General features: G+C 47.5%; 1 protein-coding gene across 3 annotated transcripts in view; it reads right to left on the reverse strand.

Moving 5' to 3' along the window:
- Nucleotides 1–21,185, reverse strand: part of LOC144755579 (zinc finger CCCH domain-containing protein 11A-like) — a 223,659-nt gene that overhangs the window by 106,663 nt on the left and 95,811 nt on the right. For all 3 annotated transcript variants that reach the window (XM_078644670.1, XM_078644671.1, XM_078644669.1), the window contains one exon: nucleotides 9,175–9,294. In XM_078644670.1, the coding sequence (XP_078500796.1) occupies nucleotides 9,175–9,294 (120 nt within the window). The remainder of the gene's footprint in view (nucleotides 1–9,174; nucleotides 9,295–21,185) is intronic.

The following is a 21,185-nucleotide window of genomic DNA, read 5'->3' on the forward strand; positions in this document are numbered from 1 at the left end:
CCGACTGAGAACAGACTGGAGTAGGGGTGTGTGGCCAGGTCGCGTATTCCATGCAACCCACATTAGAAACAGCGTAGCAGTTTCCCCCTTACCTCTCTCCATGTCCGCTTCCATATTTTCAAACCCATTCCAAACAGCACTGCGCCTTTAAGCCCATAACATTCCAGAGTCACATTGTCGAATCACCTGACTCATTGGGGCTTAAGGCGGAAGACGACAGAGGTGTGTCGTGCTCTCTGGGACTCGCACAGACGTCTGATTCGGAGCCGGAGAAGACCCTGGTGGAGACCTTTGTTATTTGACCCTGGAAAGTCTCGGAAACCCGACAGCTGACCGAGGAGCAATCATCGTCAGGAGAAAAGCCCCTAGAAGCAGGAACGGCAGGAAGCGGAAAAGACTGGCAGCCAGACTCTAGCTGGCAACACGCTGAAGCCCGTCACGGCTCTGGAGGGTCGTGGCTGCACAATGTACGTGGACGGTTGGGCTTTGCCTGGGGGCGTACTGTCGACGGTCCTAAGCGAGGGGGTGTCGGAAGGGATAAAAACTGACGCAACTGGCGTTCTAGTCAGCTCGCGTCTGTGCATGACAACACTGGTGACGTTATTTGGTGACACCCCACCCCCCCACACTCCTGGCTTCCTGCGACAACCCAGAGAAGGCAAACCACCTTCCTTAAAAATTCTTTTTTTTGTTCTTCCCTTCCCTATCCCTTGTTTAACCTGCCGTCCCCGGAGAAAAAGCGTTCCCAGCAACCGAAGCAGAGAAGAAAGCAGGAACCCATCCGAGACGACAGAAGAGAGCCAGTTGGAAAAGCAAGACTTCAGTTCCCATAATTCCTAGGTTTGACCACTGTAAATAAATCTGCACAGCAAATAGTATTCAAGTGTCCTGGTCTGCTTCTCCGCCACCTAACACTCATCATGTTTACAAGAGTAAATGAAAATTAATTTACCTTCCCAGGGCTAGTTTCCTTGGTTCCTCTGTTACTGACAATTATAAACGGTGGAATAAAGCCGTTTTTGTTGTCAATGACCCTCAAAGGAAACGCTTTATTTTCGGCACCTGCGTTTGGCATGCTAGCCGGTATTTTTGACCAGCAAAACTTTTTTTCTATGGGGTTAAGTAGTTTAAAAACCCCTTTGAGTCACAAGAGGATGATACAGTGCTTGTGAATCAGACACACAATACGCCATTTCAATATGCAAGACACCATTTGAGGAAGGGGCAGTAAAAATAAAAGGCTGATTTGTTCTTCAGGGTACTGCCCATACCCCATCGCACTTTCCTTTTATTATGCTGCAAAATGGTGCTGACTCACCCAGAGATAAAAGCGCAGGTAAAGCGCGGGTGCCATTTTTTTCAACAATCACGGCACCCGCGCTTAACTAAAGTTAAGCACTGGTGCCGCGATCATACCGTTTTGGCGTGCTCTGTTCGGGGAGAGAGTCAGAGACAGAAGAATGTGGAAACTGTCATCATTACGCTACCGCCCGTCTCCTTTTCGGACGGCCCATCCGGGCTGGATCCTTTGCTTCATGGCTGCCCCCTTTAGATAAGAAATTTCTTCACGACAGACGTGAAGCAGACGACCCAGTCCGGATGGGCCGTCCTAAAGGGAGACAGGGCGGTAACTAAGAAGCATCATTTTCAATGGGAAGCCAGCGTTTAGCATAAACGCGGACGCGACCCAATGAAAATAATGGGCGGGGCTTCAAGCTCCCTTCTGAGATATCCTGATCACATTAGCTCTCACAAAGTGGGCAGCGCATGCGCGCTGCAACGCTAGGCGCTACCTAAAAAGGGGCAATTTCGTACAAAAACAAATTGCTGTATTTCAAAAATGCAATAAATCACTGTAATCGACTGCTATAGGGTTAGTAACGAGCATAAGGGATGGAAATGACATTAGCAGGTTCTTTGATAGCCAAATCTGATAGGGAGACTGTCTGGGTGACCCAACAGGACCAGAGGGATAGTTACCTGTTGTCTTCAACTGTCTCTAGTCCATTTTAGTATCTTTAATTGAAACAATCAGAGAAATCAATGGAAGTGGTAATGACGTAAGGGATACTTAACCCTGAGGATGCGGTTGCTGTGAATGATGCTGTGAGGTGATAACAGTCCTGTGGGGGCCACCTCTAGCATTGGTACTTGGTCTCCTGCGATACAGGGTCATAGCGGGACAAGTTGGAACTAGTTAACTGGCTTTACAGCAGCTGCGGTTCTCTTGGGGGTTTCTTCAGCGGTGCGAGAGAAGAGTTTAGAGTCCACTCTGACAACAAATTATAGGTCAGGAGTCAATCTCCCAGCATGCACCAGTATCGACAAGGCACGCCCAACATCAGAACAGCTGGATACTCACCAGCTGTCTTTTGTGGTCCTGTAGCTTAAGAGAGAACTGACAGACTCTGGGTCCTTGGCAAGTGGGATTTGGCTCAGCCCTTGGGCGTTTCTATCACCACGTCCAAGACAGCAAGCCCTGTCCTCTTTGCGTCTGCTAGGATACAATCCTGTCTTGGTGCAGCCTCCGTTTGTGAATTCTAGTGACTCAGCAGATTCAGTCCTTCTGTTGTTTGTGGTTGCAGCACTAATCTGGAGTGTAGGTGCCAGAGGTGCACTATTACGCCAGTTACAAGCTTTTGGAGGGGGCGACTAACTAGCCAACGGGCTATCCTACCCCCTTGGCGACTACTTCCTGGGAAGTGAGGCATGGGTCTATCCAGGGGCATAGCTTTAGGGGTATGTTAACACCCCTAAAACCTGTATTTTCTGGTAAACAGTTGGATGCAGGTGCTTTTGCTTTCAGTCGGGTATGGTGAGGAGTCTGTTGGATTTCACAAGGAAGGTTTACATACACACAGACAAAACACACACTCTCTCCAGTATATGTTTTGAAAGTCTTCAAAAAAGTTGGTTATCTTAAAAAATATTGTGTTTTCTTTCACTTGATACCTCTACCAATACACATTTGCCTCCCTTTCCACAGCCCGTTTAGCCCCTCTCATGTGCCCTGCTTGTGGTATGGTGTTGATTAATATTATATGCCAGCAAGGCTGTTGGAAAATCTGAAGCTCACATCGCCCCCAATCTTACTGATGAAACTATCAGTGGCGACTCCTCCATAGGGGGTTTGGGCGCCGCCCTACTGCTTTCTCGCCGAGCGAGAAGGCAGAAACATAAATGGTAATAACTACCATTTTATGTTTCTGCCTTCTCGCACGGCGAGAAAGCAGAAGTGCCTGGTTGGAGGTGGGCGGTCCTACTCAGCGGCAGGGGGGGGGGGGGGGGAGTGGATTGCCCTCTGTTGTGCATACGGACTGTTTGGTCAGCCCAGGGCCAACCAAACAGTCCATATGCACAACAGTGGGCAAGCCACTCCCCCCCTGCCCTCGACCGCCTACTCTCCCATTTTCTCTACGTAGGCTGCATGTAGCAGCTTACATAGAAAAAATGGCCCGGCTAGGGCGCTCTCAGATGTGCCTCACCAATCAAACTGCTGCCATTTCAGCGTTGTGATTGGCGGAGGGGAGGGAGAGAATCTGCCTTGCATTTCCAGATGACGAGGAGAGCTGCAGCCGGCGGAATTGGAGTCAGGACCGGACGCCGGGAGTTGTGACACGGACTCATCCAGAAGCTGGCGTGGGACTGTAAGTTTTATTATATATATTTTATTCAATAAACCCCTCCCGCCTCCCCCCCATCCTCCTCGTGACGACCCCATTTCCACCCCATCCCCACCAGCCCGTCATGCCGGCCGACTTTTATTTAAGCATAAAATAATGAAAGTAAACCCTTTGCTTCCACTCACAAAGACTGTGCCTAGGATCACACATTGAAACAGCAGCTAATGTGATGCTTACACTTACAAAATGCCGTGGGAATGGCGAACATCATGAATTGCTATTTGGTGGAAAAATAGCTCAGTGACCTGCTGAAATATCGTAAAATGTATTTAATAAAATGTTCACATAATATTTCCACATACCAGATGGTATTCAGCACTTTCTGTAGGTTTTGGGTAGTGTAACCATCAGTATGCAGTGCGCACCGTCTCCCCTTCCCCTCCGGCTCCCCACCCCCTCCCCCTCCCCCCTAAGCCTCCCGCGCAGCCCCAGCGGCCTTGACGTTCTGGCCAGTGCCTTATGTAATTCGGTTTTTTTACGATATATCACCATCTTTCCTTGAAGTCAGAGCAGCGTGAAAAAAACAACAAAAGTTGAAATGGTGCCGAAGGGGTGATCTAATATCTGAGTCTGGTCTAGCGTCGCCCAGAATTTTTATCTGTGCTGTTTTCATAAACTCAGCTTGCTAGATCAGCGGCTGGAGATTTTGCTCGGTTTGGTAATGGGGTTGTAAATCATGTTGGGATCAGTAAAATGCCTGCACGTTAAAAGCTGGAATCGAGCTGGACTTGAAAAGAACATCCTGGGCCGCTCTCCCAGCATTGCCTAACTGTAAGTACAAAATTAACACGCAATCAATCAATCAATCAGAGTACTTGTAAAGCGCGCTATTTACCCGTGAGGGTCTCAAGGCGCTAAGGGGAGGGGGTGCTACTACTGCTCGAAGAGCCAGGTCTTGAGGAGTCTTCTGAAGGCAAGTAGGTCTTCGGTCTGCCGTAGGTGGGTAGGGAGGGTGTTCCAGGTCTTGGCTACGAGGTAGGAGAAGGATCTGTCGCCTGAGGTTGTTCGTTGGATGCGGGGGACAGCGGCGAGGGCAAGGCTGGCGGAGAGGAGCAGGCGGGTGGGGGTGTAGAAGCTGAGTCCGCTGTTCAGGTAGGCTGGTCTGGCGTTGTGGAGTGCTTTGTGTGCGAGGGTGAGGAGCTTGAAGGTGATCCTCTCCTTGACAGGGAGCCAGTGTAGGACTCTCAGGTGGGGGGTGATGTGGCTGCGGCGGGGGACGTTGACGATCAGACAGGGGGAGGCGTTTTGAATGCGTTGTAGTCGTCGTAGGTGTTTGGCTGGGATTCCTGCGTAGAGTGCGTTGCCGTAGTCCAGTCTTCTCCTCTCCTTAAGCAAGGATCATGAACCTCCACAGGAGTAACCTGCCAAGAAAACTTGGTCCCAGTCAGATATTTTCATAAAAGAGATCACTGCTCTGCATTATGTGTTTCTTTTAAATATAAATGTATGTTGAAAGCTTGCTTCATTGTTATGCAGATCCTGCTCTCCAGTTCTTAGTATGTTGTTCCTGTGTGGCAATGACTGCAAATGCATAGTTCTGAAAAAAGCCCGCCAAAAAACGAGTTGTGTGTGAATTTTCCTTCTGCACCTACCAAAAAATGCATGTTTGTCTGATTAATACGGGGAAACGCATAATTGGCATTACTTAGTGGACTCAAAAAAATAACAGTACCTATCCCCAGGGTACCATTAGTAATAGGTGCCTGCCCTTGTTATTGGTGCAGTGTGCAGTTGTGAAACTGCGATGCACAGGCCCTTGTCCCTCCAGTGCCTGCTGTGCCCTTGTTATTGGGGCAGTGTTTGTAAGGTTGTGATGCCCAGAGCTTGTCTTCCTCCTGTGCCTATGTTATTTGGACAGTGTTTGTGAGGTTGTGATGCCCAGACTTCGTGGTACTTTAATGCCCTTGTTATTGGACAGTATATAGAAGGGTGTGATTCTCAGGGACGGTGTTACTCCAGCAGTGCCCTTGATATTGGGGGAGTGTTTGCAAAGTTGTGATGCCCAGAGTTCGTGATCCTTTAGAGCTCGGTGTACTCCTGTTATAAGGGCAGGGCTTATGATTTCCAAATCTCGTGGACCTTACTTGTATTGTCATCGCCATTACATGTTCTTTATTTGGACACTCTGGAACCTTCATGTCACCTTCATCCTGTTGGTCCTGACCCCCTCTGCCCATCACCAACATCCCCTGTATAAAGCATCTGTCTGCCTATCCTGACACCTCGACACGCATTCTGTCCATCACTTACCCCATGCCTGTTCGGTCAGTCCCTCTATCTACAACCCACAGTCCACGTGCCTGAGACACTGTCTATTCCGACAAACACTGTACCTCCATCAGCTACCTGTCTCTTCCTATTTAAATGAATGACTCGATATCTGCACATCACGTACCTGCCTGCCTGGTCACACTGTCGGTCCATCACCCCAGCGCCTGCCTGTGTCCATCACACTGTTTCTTCAGTCCCTATTTGTAGACCTCGGACACATTATCTGTCCCTCGCTTGCAGGCCGAACCCTGTTCTCTTCATCTCATTTTTTGTTTCTGTTATTTTCATCACCCATTTTGTCTGTTCTTCTAATTATTGCATGAAAATGCACCATTTGCCCACTCTTTTAAAAAAAATTCTCGGGGGAGAACACCCTTGAACCTCCCACAGTCAACTACAACAATTGTTTTACGCCTCACCACTTTCAAATGTCACCAGCCGCCACTGGAAACTACACTCCTGTACCTATCCCAGAGTGCACTATTCTGCCCACTCCCAACATGGCCAGACCTTTCTCGGTGTGTGGACCTCCCTAGTCCATCCCATAGGCTTGGATACCTGGGGCTACACTCCCCTTGGAAATTAGTTTAGCAACAGGTTTTTCCCTTCTTGCTTGCGATGCCAGTCTGTCTGTCTAAGCAAAGGGTGAGCCCTTCAAAAGTTTGACCCCAAATCTGCCCTTCAAAGGCGGCTCTCACCCCCTCTGGCCATCCTGCCAGGAGGAGGCCACACCTCCTCTCTCGGCAGGTCTTTTGTACCCCTTCCTGAAAGTTGCTCACACTTCTCCTTAGGAGGGCAACAGGCTGTTTCGGGGGCAGCAGCTGTTTGCAACAGAAAATGGGTACTGGATAATTTGATCAAAGAAGTGGCAACTGTCTAAAGTTGCCTTTTGTAAAATAGTTACATTCATTTCAACTTGGGCTACCAGTCGGGTTTAATGTGATAATTCTTTAATACCTCCAGGTTTAAATTTTAGTAGTGCCATTCAGAAGTTATCACTGCTGCCTAGTCAGTGTGTAACTTCATAGTAGCCAATGTGGCTACTAGGCTTGCCACAATATAAACATCACTGTGGGGATTTTAACTGTCGGGACATGTAAAACATACAAACACGCCCTTCCTTCTAATATAATGCACTATACCTTTAGGGGTCTTTAGGCCTACCTTGGGGGTGACTTATGAATATTAAAAGGGCAGGTTTCGACTTTGGCATAGATTGTAATTGGAAAGTAGAGTTAGCAGTTTACAAACTGCTCTGCCAGTCTGCAATGGCAGTGCAGGAGTCATGTTTTTCTCTGTCATTCTTGTGGTGGTACAACAAGTGCTTCAGTCCATGAGTGATATTTAACTTAAAGGTCCTAGGTACCTATAGTACAATATACTAGGAACTTATAAGTAAGTTAACTTATGCCAATTGGGGGGTAACACAATAGCACATATATTTAAGGATTAGAGCACTGGCATAGGAGGCTGGTTAGCAGGTCGTAGGGCACTTTCAGAGTGGAAAACCAGCATGTAAAATGTTTGGGGGTGTTCATGCAAAAAGAGGCATGTTTTCACACAGGACTACTGTTTATTCTTTTTCTGGGTGTATCTGAAATTAAGCTGGTTACCATTTTTGCTGTTTTTTTTTTAATTGTTAGTAGGTACATTTCAACTGCACTGATTGACAGCATGTACGTTGTGCAGCCCTTTAAAAGTCAAGATTGGATGAAACAGTCAGCTATCTTCTTTCTGAAGGCAGAGCAAATTAAGTGGACTCATTGCCGCATTTTGTATTTACATTTTAATGTGTGCACAGCTTCTACATTGGCCTTTTGATTAAGTCACAGGCTTTCGGGAATCAAGTGCTAAGTTGGCTCTTCTACCACAATCACATTGTGAAGACTGAATCCTGCATCTCAAACAGATCACCAATGATGCGCGGTGTTACTCATAGCTCAATTTTGGCTCTGGTGAGATCTAATTTATAATCAGACCGATTCACTTTCTAATGAAGGACTCTGGAGTGAACATTCACCAATAACCAGACAATAGGGCAATTATTTAAATAGCGCATCCATCAAAAACATCCTTGTCCTGTGGTCCTGTCTTATGAAATGACAGCAGTGAAAGTCAAACAACTCCTTCACGCTAATGCATAATTTACCTTATCATGCTCAATTTCCAAGACTGAATTAAATTATTCACACTCTTGTGATTGAAATCAATGTGGATAGTTTTTACCTCTATCCCTGGGACAGTAAAATCCCTTGACTTAACCACTTGCCATTTTCACCAAACATCAACAAGCCTGTTTTTTTCACTCATTAAAAAAAATTAAAAGTAACACCTCCTGGCCTCAGATTACTGAAAACTGCTGCATGTTCTTTATTTGTTTTAGCAGCTTTAATTCCCCAGTTCTCAATCTCCTTAATTAAGGCTGTTCTCTATGCCAGCATTATCTATGCTTACAAAAAATATTATCGAAATTTGTCGGTTTTAAAACATAACACTATAATAGCTAACAACTGAAGCCAGAATGAAATTTGAAACGGTCTTATCGACTATGCGCTTCATCTAACGAAACTACTGACCATATGCAACGAAGCGTCAGGAGCAAAGCATTTGCAACCTCTTACATTCAAAACGTCTTTCGCCTTGACTAGGCAGTTTAGTGGTGCAGCAACTAGCCTCTGGAGCCCTCTTCCTCCCTATTAAAGAACCCAATCATATCTTTTGTCCTTCAGGAAAATGCTGTAATCATATTTCCCGGACTCCATCTCACATAATCAGAAGCAAAACCGTCACTGTATTGCTCTTTAAATTGTGTGTTCTCATACTTAATTACTCACTACACCTCACAGTTTATTAAATGTTCTACTGCATTGATCTGATGTAATAATACATTCTCCATATTTTCTGCAATTTCCACTATTACATACAGTACTGCACCGAGTCGCAGAAAGTGTCTCAGTTTAAATACCAATAGTCAACAGTTGTTTTGGCGCCAGGCATGCATTCACAAGTGTCTTAATGTTTGCTTATAAACAAGCTTTTGAATGCTTAATGATGTAATCGGATAATCAAAACCCTATACATAGGTCTTTTTTCATTTGCCTTGCAAATGTGGAGTTTTAAAATCAGATCATTGGTTTCCAAAACTATTGGTTTCTGCTGCTCTTGCTTCTCTACACTTCCCAGAGAGTTTGGAGAAACACACAGATTTCAGGTCACTCACGTCAATCTTCATGTGTCTGAACTTGCACACTCTTCGATAACACCGTCCCTCTTCCCATAGGGTGCACGTTGTCTCATTGCCAATGGCGGCTTCACAGTGTCGAAATGCGCAACTGTCGCCCTGTCAAGAGAAGAAAACAAGAGCATTGCTACCATGGAATCAAGTAGTTATCGCAGCCCTTTCCTGGTTTTGAATGTGCAGGCGTTAATTGCTTCATATCTTCACAAATGCTGAAAGAGGTGAAAATAAGCAGAATGCTGGGAAGAAGTGTGAATGCAGTGCTGCCTTGTCCAAGTCAATGACAATCCAGGAGTACTTCCACACAGCTCCGGTATCCCTCTACCAACTGAGTACTTTAAATGCTGAGGGGAGCAGCATTTTAGTATAGGCTCTGAAGGTGAGAGCAAAAATAGTTCCCAGGCACCCTCAGTCTTTAAAAGGTAGGCGAGTGGTGCCATGGTCTGTACGAAATGAGAATTGCATCCTTATAAAGAATTCATGGCATATTACATTTCTCCATTTACCCCATGACATCTCATCATTCAATATTGAATCATTAGAGCAACCTACGCAAATACGTTTGGTTGATTTAAAGTAGTATTCAGATGCGGAATTGCTCAGCATTTTCCAGCGGTCACAAATTGTTGTAAAACTATTATAAAAATGTCCTCCTGTCAAAACCGCTTCACATAATGCATGACAATCTCAATAAAACAAAATATGTAGCTTCAACCCAATAAATAAAATTCTGTTTTTGTACCTCTCTGAAGGATGGACTAACTACGATGCAGAATAGTAGCCATTGTTTCTAACTGAATGCCTGGCCTCCGACAGCCATGAATATCTTCATTGTAGTTTTAAATAAATTCACTGGACAGTTTAAGCAGACAAAAAGAGAAAACATAAGCAACATGCATTCATCTGAACCCCTCTGGCATCAAGCAAAGATTCAATACAAGAAAAGTGTCCATGGGTCTTCAGAAATGGATCTACCTCAAAAAGATATAATAACCAAAGAACCTACAGGGTCTATGTATCAATGTGTATAAATACATGAATCAGATGCCCATCAGTCACCATTCGATACTGCCCTAGTCATCATCTGGGCCTCCTTTAAGCAGCTCTACTGTGACGCATAAGTGATGTACACAAGGACTTGATGGTAATGTCCTACAACAACTTATGGATCACTGCATAGCCCTGTGGATGCCGGGAAATGCTGTAAGTGATGGGTGAAAAAAATGAAGTGTGTGAATTGTGTGTCAAAAAAGGAAGTGACTTAAAATTGGGTAAGTGAGAGAAGCATTGTGTTTATTATTAACGCTCAGATGCCCAAAGTTAAAAACAGTGCAAAATAAGGCAGTTTAAACAAATGTCAACCAGAATAGTTATTAGGTCAACATGTTTCGGTAATACAAAGGGACACTTCTATCCTCTGCCTTCTTCAGGGCCTTCAAAGATAATTGCTACTGCAATATATAGCACATATCAAGTGAGTGTGAAAATAAAAGTAAAAGGGACCATATCACCTGAAATCCTAGGTGTCTGGTAAATTCCTTCTGCGTATGGGCTGATGTGCCACTATAAAAAATACATTAGGTTGAATGGTTACATATCATTAGAGGTAAGAACAAAAAGCAACACCAGGCGTCTTCAAAAGTCGACATCCCGATATTTTACAGGTATTTCATAGATGGAAACATCAAGTACATCCAGTGTTCTACAGATCTAGTGTGTTATTACTCTGGCTTACCTATTTAGCAGGAAGATGGCGCTCCACCTCACCTGGCTGCGGCTCAGGGAGAACAAGCACCGCTCTATAAAAATCAAAGGAAAACACACACACAACGAAGTTAAGCGGCTGGTTTCCTCTGCTAAGTCTGTGCACAACCCACAAACACAACTCCTTGCCAAAAATTGCTCTCATCATATACTGATGGTCCTCAGATTATAATGAACCATCATTCGTTTTCATTGTTACTCAAACAAGTCTATATGAACAATATGTCCACAATCATGACTCTCCCGTAGCTGTGTATTGATATAACGTTCTAGTATTTACATCACACTCGCCGGGAAAGTACCATGCACATGTCATGAAAAGAAGCTAAAGCCACCAAGGTTCTCATGTGGACGCACTGTGCCATTGGTTCAATGAGACCCTCATAGAGTATCCATAGGGAAACATTAAAACATGTTCAGTTTTGTCCAAACCCAACGTGCACAACACAGAGCTCACTCTTTTGATCATAATTCAGCACATGAAGCTTAGTTAGTAGGTTTTCCATAGAAAAGTCCCTCGATGGTCTGTCAGACATCACGGCGCCAAAACTTTGCGACGCCAATCGGTTAAACTGACAATGATATGAAGTTTTAGTCCTCTTGGTATTTTTGGCATAAGTCACCAGGACAATATTAATCTGCTCTCCGCTTCACCGGAGGACCCAGCGCCTACAGTGCCTTAAAAGACCCCAGGGGTGCTATAAACAAACCCGAAAAAACTTCACTAGTCACGCTTTCATCATTCAGCTCACCTATCCATCGGTAATCCTGAGGGTGTTCCCAGCCGTCTCGGGGAGGTAACCGACGGCATCTAGCCGCCATCTTTCTCCTAGATCTACTGACTTGTCGGGCACGGGACTCGTGACCCAATCACGTGAACGCATCTTGCGGAACTCAAGAATCGTTTTGACCATGTTTTCACTGTAATGTCGAACATTTCGTCACACCTATCAGGGACGTATGCTCTCTTCTGGAAAAACACAGGATACGATGTCTAAACATCTAGGTGGACAAGTTCCTGTTAAAACTTTATTGACAAATACACGAAGAGAAGTATTCATGCAATGGAAATAGACCAGTATTTCATCTAGGCATGTCTATATGTAAGTGCCAGATTCGGTGAAGACAAGTAATCATGTCTTAGAATTGGAGCAGTATTTTATTTCATCTAAGTGTATTTATGTAACCCAGGAATCGGAGCCTCTTCGTCTGTATACGTATCGGACATAGTCAAAGAGTGGCTTTGTCTATTTACCCATAAATGGGAGTTTACTTCAATGGGCAAACTATTACAAAAGATTCAAGAGTACTGTGGCCCTAGGGTCTGAATGAAAATGTTCTCATAGTTCTAAAACTTTGATGTGGGAAACAGCATTGGGGCACACCCTAAAATTACCAAAGATTCAAGAGTACTATGGCCCGAAGGTCTGGATGGAAATGCTCTCATGGTTATAAGACTCTGATGTTGGAAACAGCATTAAGGCACACCCTCAGAGTACCACCCACGGGATTTCATTGTTCAAACCATTTTTGTCAGTCCCCAATCTGAACACCCACTTCTGCTCCTTCAGCAGCAGATACTTAGAAATATCTGCGACATGGTCAGGGATAAAGGGTTGTTCCAACACTGCTACTGTTCGAAGAGCCAGGTCTTGAGGAGCTTCTTGAAGGTTAACAGGTCCTGGATCTGCCGCAGATGGATGGGGAGGGTGTTCCAGGTCTTGGCGGCGAGGAAGGAGTAGGATCGGCCGCCGGATGTTGTTCGTTGGATGCGCGGGACGGAGCTGGCGGGCGGGGGTGTAGCAGTTGAGTCTGTTGTTCAGGTAGGCTGGTCCGGTGTTGTGAAGTGCTTTGTGTGAATGGGAGAGGAGCTTGAAGGTGATCCTCTTGTTGACGGGGAGCCAGTGCAGGTCTCCTAGGTGGGGGGTGATGTGGGTGCATCGAGGGATATGGTGGATCGGGCGCGCGGAGGCGTTCTGGATGCGTTGCAGCAGTTGTAGGTTTTTAGTCGGGATTCCTGCGTGCGTTGCCATAGTCCAGCCTGCTGCAGACGAGGGCTTGGGTCACCGTTCTTCTGGTTTCGGTCGGGATCCACTTGTAGATCCTGCGGAGCATGCGGAGGGTGTTGTAGCAGGAGGAGACGGTGTTGACCTGCTTCGACATGGAGAGGGAAGAGTCGAGGATGAATCCTAGGATGCGTGCGTGGTCCATGGGTGTCGGTGCTGTTCCCAGTGAGGTCGGCCACCAGGAGTCGTCCCAGGCAGAGGGCTGGGGCAGAGGATGAGGACTTCCGTCCTGTCTGAGTTCAGTTTTAGGCGGCTGCTCCTCATCCACTCGGCGACGGCCTTCATTCCCTCGTGGAGGTTGGTTTTGGCAGTGTGCTGGTCCTTGGTGAGGGAGAGGATGAGTTGGGTGTCGTCGGCGTAGGAGATGATGTTCAGGTTGTGCTGGCGGGCCACTTGTGCGAGGGGGGCCATGTAGACGTTGAACAGGGTTGGGCTGAGGGATGAGCCTTGGCGTACGCCGCAGGTAATGTCGGTGGCTTCGGATCGGAAGGGTGGGAGGCGGACTCTCTGGGTTCTGCCGGAGAGGAAGGATGTGGTCCAGTCCAGGGCCTTCTTCTGGATTCAGGCCTCTTGGAGGCGTGTTCTTAGTGTGCGGTGGCAGACCGTGTCGAAGGTGGCTGATAGGTCCAGGAGGATGAGGGCTGAAGTTTCGCCGTTGTCGAGTTGGCGCCTGATGTCGTCTGTGGCGTTGATGAGGGCTGTCTCTGTGCTGTGGTTTCTTCTGAATCCGGACTGGGATGGGTCTAAGATGTTGTTGTCCTCGAGGTGGTGGGTCAGCTGTATGTTGGCGATTTTCTCGATAACCTTCGCCGGGATAGGGAGCAGGGAGATGGGCCGGAAGTTCTTGAGGTCTTTGGGGTCCGCCTTGTTCTTCTGTAGGAGGGCGTTGACTTCGGCGTGCTTCCAGCTTTCCGGGAATGTTGCTGTGTCGAAGGAGATGTTGATGACCTTCCATAGTTGGGGTGCGATGGTTGAGTCTGCTTTGTTGAAAACCTGGTGCGGGCAGGGGTCGGATGGAGACCCAGAGTGGATGGAGTTCATGACATTGCGTGTCTCGTCATCGTTGACGTGGGCCCAGGAGGTCAGCTGGTTGGTGCAGGTGGCGATCGGGGTGGGGTCTGTCGTGGTCGGAGTGGACGGGGTGTTGAGGCTGTCGTGGATGTCGGCGATCTTTCGATGGAAGAAGGTGGCCAGTGAGTCGCACAGATCTTGCGAGGGCGGGATGTCGTTGGTGTTGGCGCTGGGGTTGGAGAGTTCCTTCACTATGTTGAAGAGCTCTTTGCTGTCGTGTGCGTTGTTATCCAGCCGTGCTTTGGAGGAAGATCTCTTGGCTGTTCTGATGAGGTGGTGATGTTTGCGGAGGGCGTCTTTGTGGGTTGCGTGGCTGTCAGGTGGACGATCGTGGAGCCATTTCTTCTCCAGCTTCCGGCATGTCAGGTGTGGAGTTCTTCGGTGAACCAGGCAGCTTTCTTGCTGTGGTGGTTGGAGGAGGGTTTCTTGAGAGGGGCGAGAGTGTTGGCGCATTCGTCGATCCACTGTCTGAAGTTACGGGCGGCGGCGTCTGGGTCGGTGGGAGGGCTTTGGGCGAGGGAGAAGGTCAGTTGGGCCTCAGTGACTTTTCTCCAGCAGCAGCAGGGCAGCTGTTGGGTGCGGTGGTGCATGGTTGGTTTCTTGAAGGTGAAGTGGATGCAGCGGTGTGCGGTCCAGTGGAGTTTGGTGGTGTTGTTGAAGGAGACGTGGGTGCTTGTGGTGAAGACGGGGTTGAGCGTGTGGGTGGGTTCCGTGACAAGCTGTTTGAGACCGAGGTTGGCAAGGTAGTCGTTCAGGGTGGCGGAGTTGACATCATTGTTTTTCTCGAGGTGGAAGTTCAGGTCCCCGGGGAGGATGTAGTCCGTGGAGTCGAGTGAGTGGGTGCTGGCGAGGTCGGCAATGGAGTCGCTGAACAGTGTCCGTGGTCCGGGGGTTCTGTGGACGAGTGTTCCTCAGAGTGGTGTTGGGGTCGGTGTGGATCCGGAAGTGGAGGTGTTTGGCAGAGTTGAGGGAGTCGTCTGCGAGGGTGTGGACCTGGAGGGTGGAGTTGTGGACAATGGCTATTCCTCCTCCGATTCCGTTGGTGCAGTCTCTGCGGGAGATCTTGTAGCCGTCCGGGATGGCTATGGCGATGTCCGGTGCCGAGGAGTCATTTCACCAGGTCTCGGTCAGGAAGGCGACGTCTGGGGCGGAGGTGTCGAGCAGGTCCCAGAGCTCGACGGCGTGTTTGCGTGCGGAGCGGGTGTTGAGGAGTATACAGCGGATGTGGTTGGGTCCAGTTCTTGGAGGCTTGGTGGTTCTGTTGCAGGTGAAGTTGCAGGTGTGGCAGGAGAAAGGTCCGTGGGTGCGCTTCTGGGCGGCTTGGAAGCAGCGGTGGTCTCGGCCGCTGTTGAGAGCGTGGAGGGTGTTTGCGTCGAATCGGATTCTGGCTTTGTGGCGTGCGCGGGGTCCAGAGGTTCTAGCGCTGGGCGCGGTCCAGGCGAGGACGGGCGCAGATGGGCTTGCCTTCGGCGTGCCTTCGTCGGGCAATCGGCGCGTCCGCTGCGCGTCCGAGCAGTGGCTGCCATATAGGCGGAGAAGGAGGGAGGAGCAGCTGGGAGGCGGGGCGGCCTGCAGGCAGGTCAGGAGTCACCTCGGTCTACTGTCAGCGGTCACCTTATGAAGCGGAGAGGAAGGGAGGAGCAGCTGGGAGGCGGGAGCGGGGCGGCGAGGGGGCGTGGCCGCAGGAGGCAGCGGCGGGGAAAAAAACAGGGAACTGGAAGGCAAAAAGGGGGGTGGGGGGCAGGGGGGGTGGCGAGCTGGCGAAACAGGGGTTTGGAGAGGCAGACAATAAACAAAATACCCAACTGGCGCAAGGCAGGCAGAATCAGGCAAGTGAGCAAAAGCTGGCGATCTGGGCCGGAGTAGCGGTCTCAGGAGGCCGCGAACTCGCGCCTTGGAGGGGCCGCAGCGAGACGGCGGTCAAGGTGGAGTTGGGTGGTGGCAGGGGGGTCAGGGGGGGTGATCCGGCCTGCGTACCGTGCTCTTATACTCTGAAATCCTCAATTTAACTTTTCGAGTTGTCATGCCGACATATCTTAACTGGCATGGGCTAGGTAATCATGTATATCAATACATCACTGTTGCAATTGGTGAATTTATTTTGTTGCCACGGGCGACTAGTACCAATGTCAATAGTGAGTGACTTCTGTGTTTGGGGACAAGCCGCACATGTGCCTCATGGATGATATCCTTGTATGGCCGGTAAGTCCCATAGAATACCTACAGCGTGTTGTATTTTGCTCTTAGGTCTCGTATGGACCAATTGAGGGTTCAAAGGAACTGTTCTACCTAAGATGGATTTAAAGAACACTCTGCCTTCCTCTCTAAACAGCTGAGCATGAGAAAAAAATCAGAAAAAACGTGTGCGCAGATCACTGAAACGCGCAATTAACAACAACCAGGAGGCTTTACTGGAACCCCTGCACCAAACGAGGCCTTACAAAGGCTGACGTTCGTGAACACCTACAGCACAATGTCTAATGACATTCAGAAGATCATCAGAAGACACTGGTCAATTCTCAATACAGGTCAAGAATCTGTTGGACCGTGTTGGAACAACCCTTTATCCCTGACCATGTCGCGGATCTTTCGAAGTATCTGCTGTTCAAGGAACAGAAATGGGTGTTCAGATTGGGGACTGACAAAAACGGTTTGAACAATGAAATTCCGTGGGTGGTACTCTGAGGGTGTCCTTTAATACTGCTTCCAACATCAGAGTCTTATAACCATGAGAACATTTCCATCCAGACCTTCGGGCCATAGTACTCTTGAATCTTTTGTAATCTTAGGGTGTGCCCCAATGCTGTTCCCCACATCAGAGTTTTAGAACATTTTCATTCAGACCCTAGGGCTACACAGTACTCTCGAATCTTTGTAATAGTTTGCCCATTGAACTAAACTCCCATTGATGGGTAAAAAGACGAAGCCACTCTTTGACTATGTCTGATATGTATTCAGACGATGAGGCTCTGATTCCTGAGTTACATAAATACACTTAGATAAAATAAAATACTGTTCCATTTCTAAGACATGATTACTTGTCTTCGCCGAATCTGGTACTTATATATAGACATGCCTAGATGAAATACTGGTCTATTTCCATTGCATGAATACTTGTCTTCGTGTATTTGTCAATAAAGCTTTAACAGGAACTTGTCCACCTAGATGTTTAGACATCGTATCCTGTGTTTTTCCAGAAAAGAGCGTACGTCCCTGATAGATGTGACGAAATGTTCGACATTACAGTAAAAACATGGTCAAAATGATTCTTGATGTGAATAGAGATATGAACATTCTCATTAAATATGAGAAACACTCAATTCCCCAGATTTCCAGGCCCGCGAGATGCGATCACGTGTTTGGGTCACGAGTCCCGTGCCCAACAGGCCAGGAGAGCTAGGATAAAGATGGCGGCTAGACGCCGTTGGTTACCTCCCCGAAACAGCTCGGAAGACCGTCAGGAGTACCGACAGATAGGTGAGCTGAATGATGAAAGCGTGACTAGCGAGGTTTTTTCAGGGTTGTTTCTAGCAACCCTGGGGTCTTTTAAGGCACTGTAGGCGCTGGATCCTCCGGTGAAGCGGAGAGCCGATTAATATTGTCCTGGTGACTTCTGCCAAAAATACCACGAGGACCATAGCTTCATATCATTGTCAGTTTAGCTGCTTGGCGTCACAAAGTTTTGGCGCCATGATGTCTGACAGACCATCGAGGCACTTTTCTATGGAAAACCTACTAACTAAGCCACATGTGCTGAAATTATGATCAAAAGAGTGAGCACCGTGTTGTGTGCGTTAGGTTTGGGCAAAACTAAACATGTTTTAATGTTTCCCTATGGATACTCCATGAGTGTCTCATTGAGTCAATGGCATAGTGAGTCAACATGAGAACCTTGGTGGCTTTGGCTTCTTTTCATGACGTGTGCATGGTACTTTCCCGGCGAGTGTGATGTAAATACTAGAACGTTATATCAATACACAGCTACAGGATGGTTATGATTGTGGACATATTGTTCATATAGACACTTGTTTGAGTAACAATGATAACGAATGATGGTTTATTATAATCTGAGGACCATCAGTATATGATGAGAGCAATTTTTGGCAAGGAGTTGTGTTTGTGGGTTGTGCACAGACTTATCGGAGGAAACCAGCCGCTTAACTTCGTTGTGTGTGCGTTTTCCTTTGATTTTTATAGAGGGGTGCTTCTTCTTCCTGAGCCGCAGACAGGTGAGGTGGATCCCTATCCTCCTGCTAAATAGGTAAGCCGGAGTAATAACACACTATATGTGTAGAACACTGGATGTACTTGATGTTTCCATCTATGAAATACCTGTATAAATAGCGAATTACGCCTTATCGGGATGTCGACTTTTGAAGATGCCCGGTGTTGCTTTGTTTTTTTCTTACCTCTAATGATATGTAACCATTCAACCTAATGTATTTTTTATAGTGGCACATCAGCCAATGCGCAGAAGGAATTTACCAGACACCTAGGATTTCAGGTGATATGGTCCCTTTTACTTTTATTTTCACACTCGCTTGATATGTGCTATACATTGCAGTAGCAATTATCTTTGAAGGTCCTGAAGAAGGCAAAGGATAGAAGTGTCCTTTTGTATTGCCGAAACATGTTGAGCTAATAACTATTCTGGCAGATATTTGTTTAAACTGCCTTATTTTGCACTGTTTTTAACTATGGGCATCTGAGCGTTCATAATAAACACAATGCTTTTCTCACTTACCCAATTTTAAGTCACATCCCTTTTTGACACACAATTCACGCACTGCAACTTTTTCACCCATCACTTAGCAGCATTTCCCAGCATCCACAGGGCTATCCAGTTATCCATAAGTTGTTGTAGGACGTTGCCATCAAGTCCTTGTGTACATCACTTATGCGTCACGGTAGAGATGTGTTGGAACCTGAGATGACAGGTCACCTAGGGTAGCCTGGCCTAGGGTAAGACACAATCACTAAAGGCACATGTGTAAAGGTTGCAGAACCACCCAACAGTAAATCAACGCAATTTCACTCAAAAATGACGCTACACCAATGTTTGGAAAAATACGAGCTTGTTTATAAAAATAATATTGGCTCTCTTGACTTTAGAAATCTCGGTTCAGTACATTACATTTACTCATGGAATTATTAAGATTTTCAAAGTTATTAAAATATTACACTTTTCATCTTCCCAACTTACTAATACATCACATAGGTCTCCAGGGAGCAGTGTCTCAAATTTTAGCACAGAAACATTAATAGAGATTACTTTCCTGTTCAGCCCCCAGATACCCTAGTTATAGGATCTCCAGTTTAACAAAGCCAACTCTTTCAGATATCATAGCAACCCCTCCTTCCCAAAGCTGAGTTTTTAGCAGGTGAACACCATATCTACTGAGTGAGCCTTCAGTGAAACAAGAACGTTTTGGCAATCCTCTAGAGTACCACAGGCATTCTACCCAGGCTGCTCCCTTGTAAATTGTACAGTGTTCTGTAGTTGACCTTCCTCAGCTCTGAAACTCCTACTTACTCGGTCTCTTTCGAATCTCTGTGAGGGAAATCCTTCAAGTTATCAGAATCGACCCCTCACTCCGCACTTTAGTGCTTCCAGACACCCTGAAGACTGAAATAAGGGGGGAAGTCTAAGCACCTCGCGCTTTTCCCCCACTCCCCTTACTTGTGATGAAAGTCGGCCTCACTCTTCAGCCCACACTTTCTCTCTGGGGCCTCAGTCGATCTCTCCCAACGTGAATCACAGGGCTGGGCTCCAGATTGCACCCGCCAGCCCCGTGAGGAGGTCGCGCTAACTCGCGCTCTGTGAGGAGCCCGCTCTCCGTGGATTCCCTTTCTGGCAGCGCTCCAGCGCACGCGCGAGGGAGATGCGGCTCCGACCGGCGGCTACTCCCCTTGTCAGCGCGGGTAGTGGCTCACCTCTGGGCCTGCTCGGTCCTAGGCCCCTGCTGTCAGAACAGTGGTCCCCGCCAAGAGTCTGCGCAGAGGCGCGTCGCCCAAATTCGGTCAGCGCCACACAGTGATCACCGCCCAGAGTACGTGCAGAAGTGCGCCGCCCAAAACAACTAGCGCTACACTTCCGCTTCACATGGACTTCATGGCAGCGCCGGATCTTCCGCCTTAGGGTCCACAGGTGAGAGGAGGTGACACTGTCTGCGCTCACTCTCACTGACAATGGGGTCCTGGTGTTACACCGAGGAGGAGCTAATCAAGGTTGAAGTTCCACGCTCCAAAGCACCAGTCCTCTAGCTCCTGCCAATTTCTCAATTCCCCTCTACTGGACAAGAGTGGGTCGAGGTTTGGTTATACACCTCACACCCTCCTAGGCTGGAGTCCCCCTGTCCAGGGTCAGCAGGAGGGGGCTAACTGGGTCAGACTTAAAGAGGGAAAAAGGGGGGAATCATAAAAGGGGCAACCCTTAAAAGGCAAGCTTCCCAGTGAAGATTCTATCCTCTACCAGACCCTTCGCCTATACTCCAGCTGCTCCTCACTAACAAGACAAAATGGTTGCCCAGCATTCCGCCTTTTATAGGCTGACCCTCAGAGGTCCAGAAGGGACCAGAAGGTTCTGGAATGCCCTACTCTATCCTATGGGACAGATTCTAGGTTTGTCAGATGGGACAGTTGGTAGCCACCATTTTGTGACTCCAACTATATTCCTGTCAGAAAAGGCCTCTAGGCCTGAGGTGAAAAACTATGAGGGTGAAAGAGCGCCTATCCCCTTGACCAACACCTTGAAAAAGCTAGTGGACACAAAAATTAATAAAGGTATGAGGGGCAAAAAGGGGACAAAATAAATAATAATTTGGAGGGACTAGGCAAAAAGTCAGACAGGTCTAACAAGATGCATAAAGGAGGCCCAGGTGATGACTAGGGCGGTACCGAATGGTGACTGATGGGCATCCTAATCTAGAGGAGACTAACTAGTTCATGTATTTATACACATTGATACATAAACCCTGTAGTTTGTTTATTATATCTTTTTGAGGTAGATCCATTTCTGAAGACCCATGGACACTTTTCTTTTATAGTATGTTTAGTGTTGGGGGCTCTGTCCATGCCAGGTCTCTAAACATT

The sequence above is a fragment of the Lissotriton helveticus genome, chromosome 5_1, assembly GCF_964261635.1.
Source record: "Lissotriton helveticus chromosome 5_1, aLisHel1.1, whole genome shotgun sequence".
Classification (NCBI taxonomy): Eukaryota; Metazoa; Chordata; class Amphibia; order Caudata; family Salamandridae; genus Lissotriton; species Lissotriton helveticus.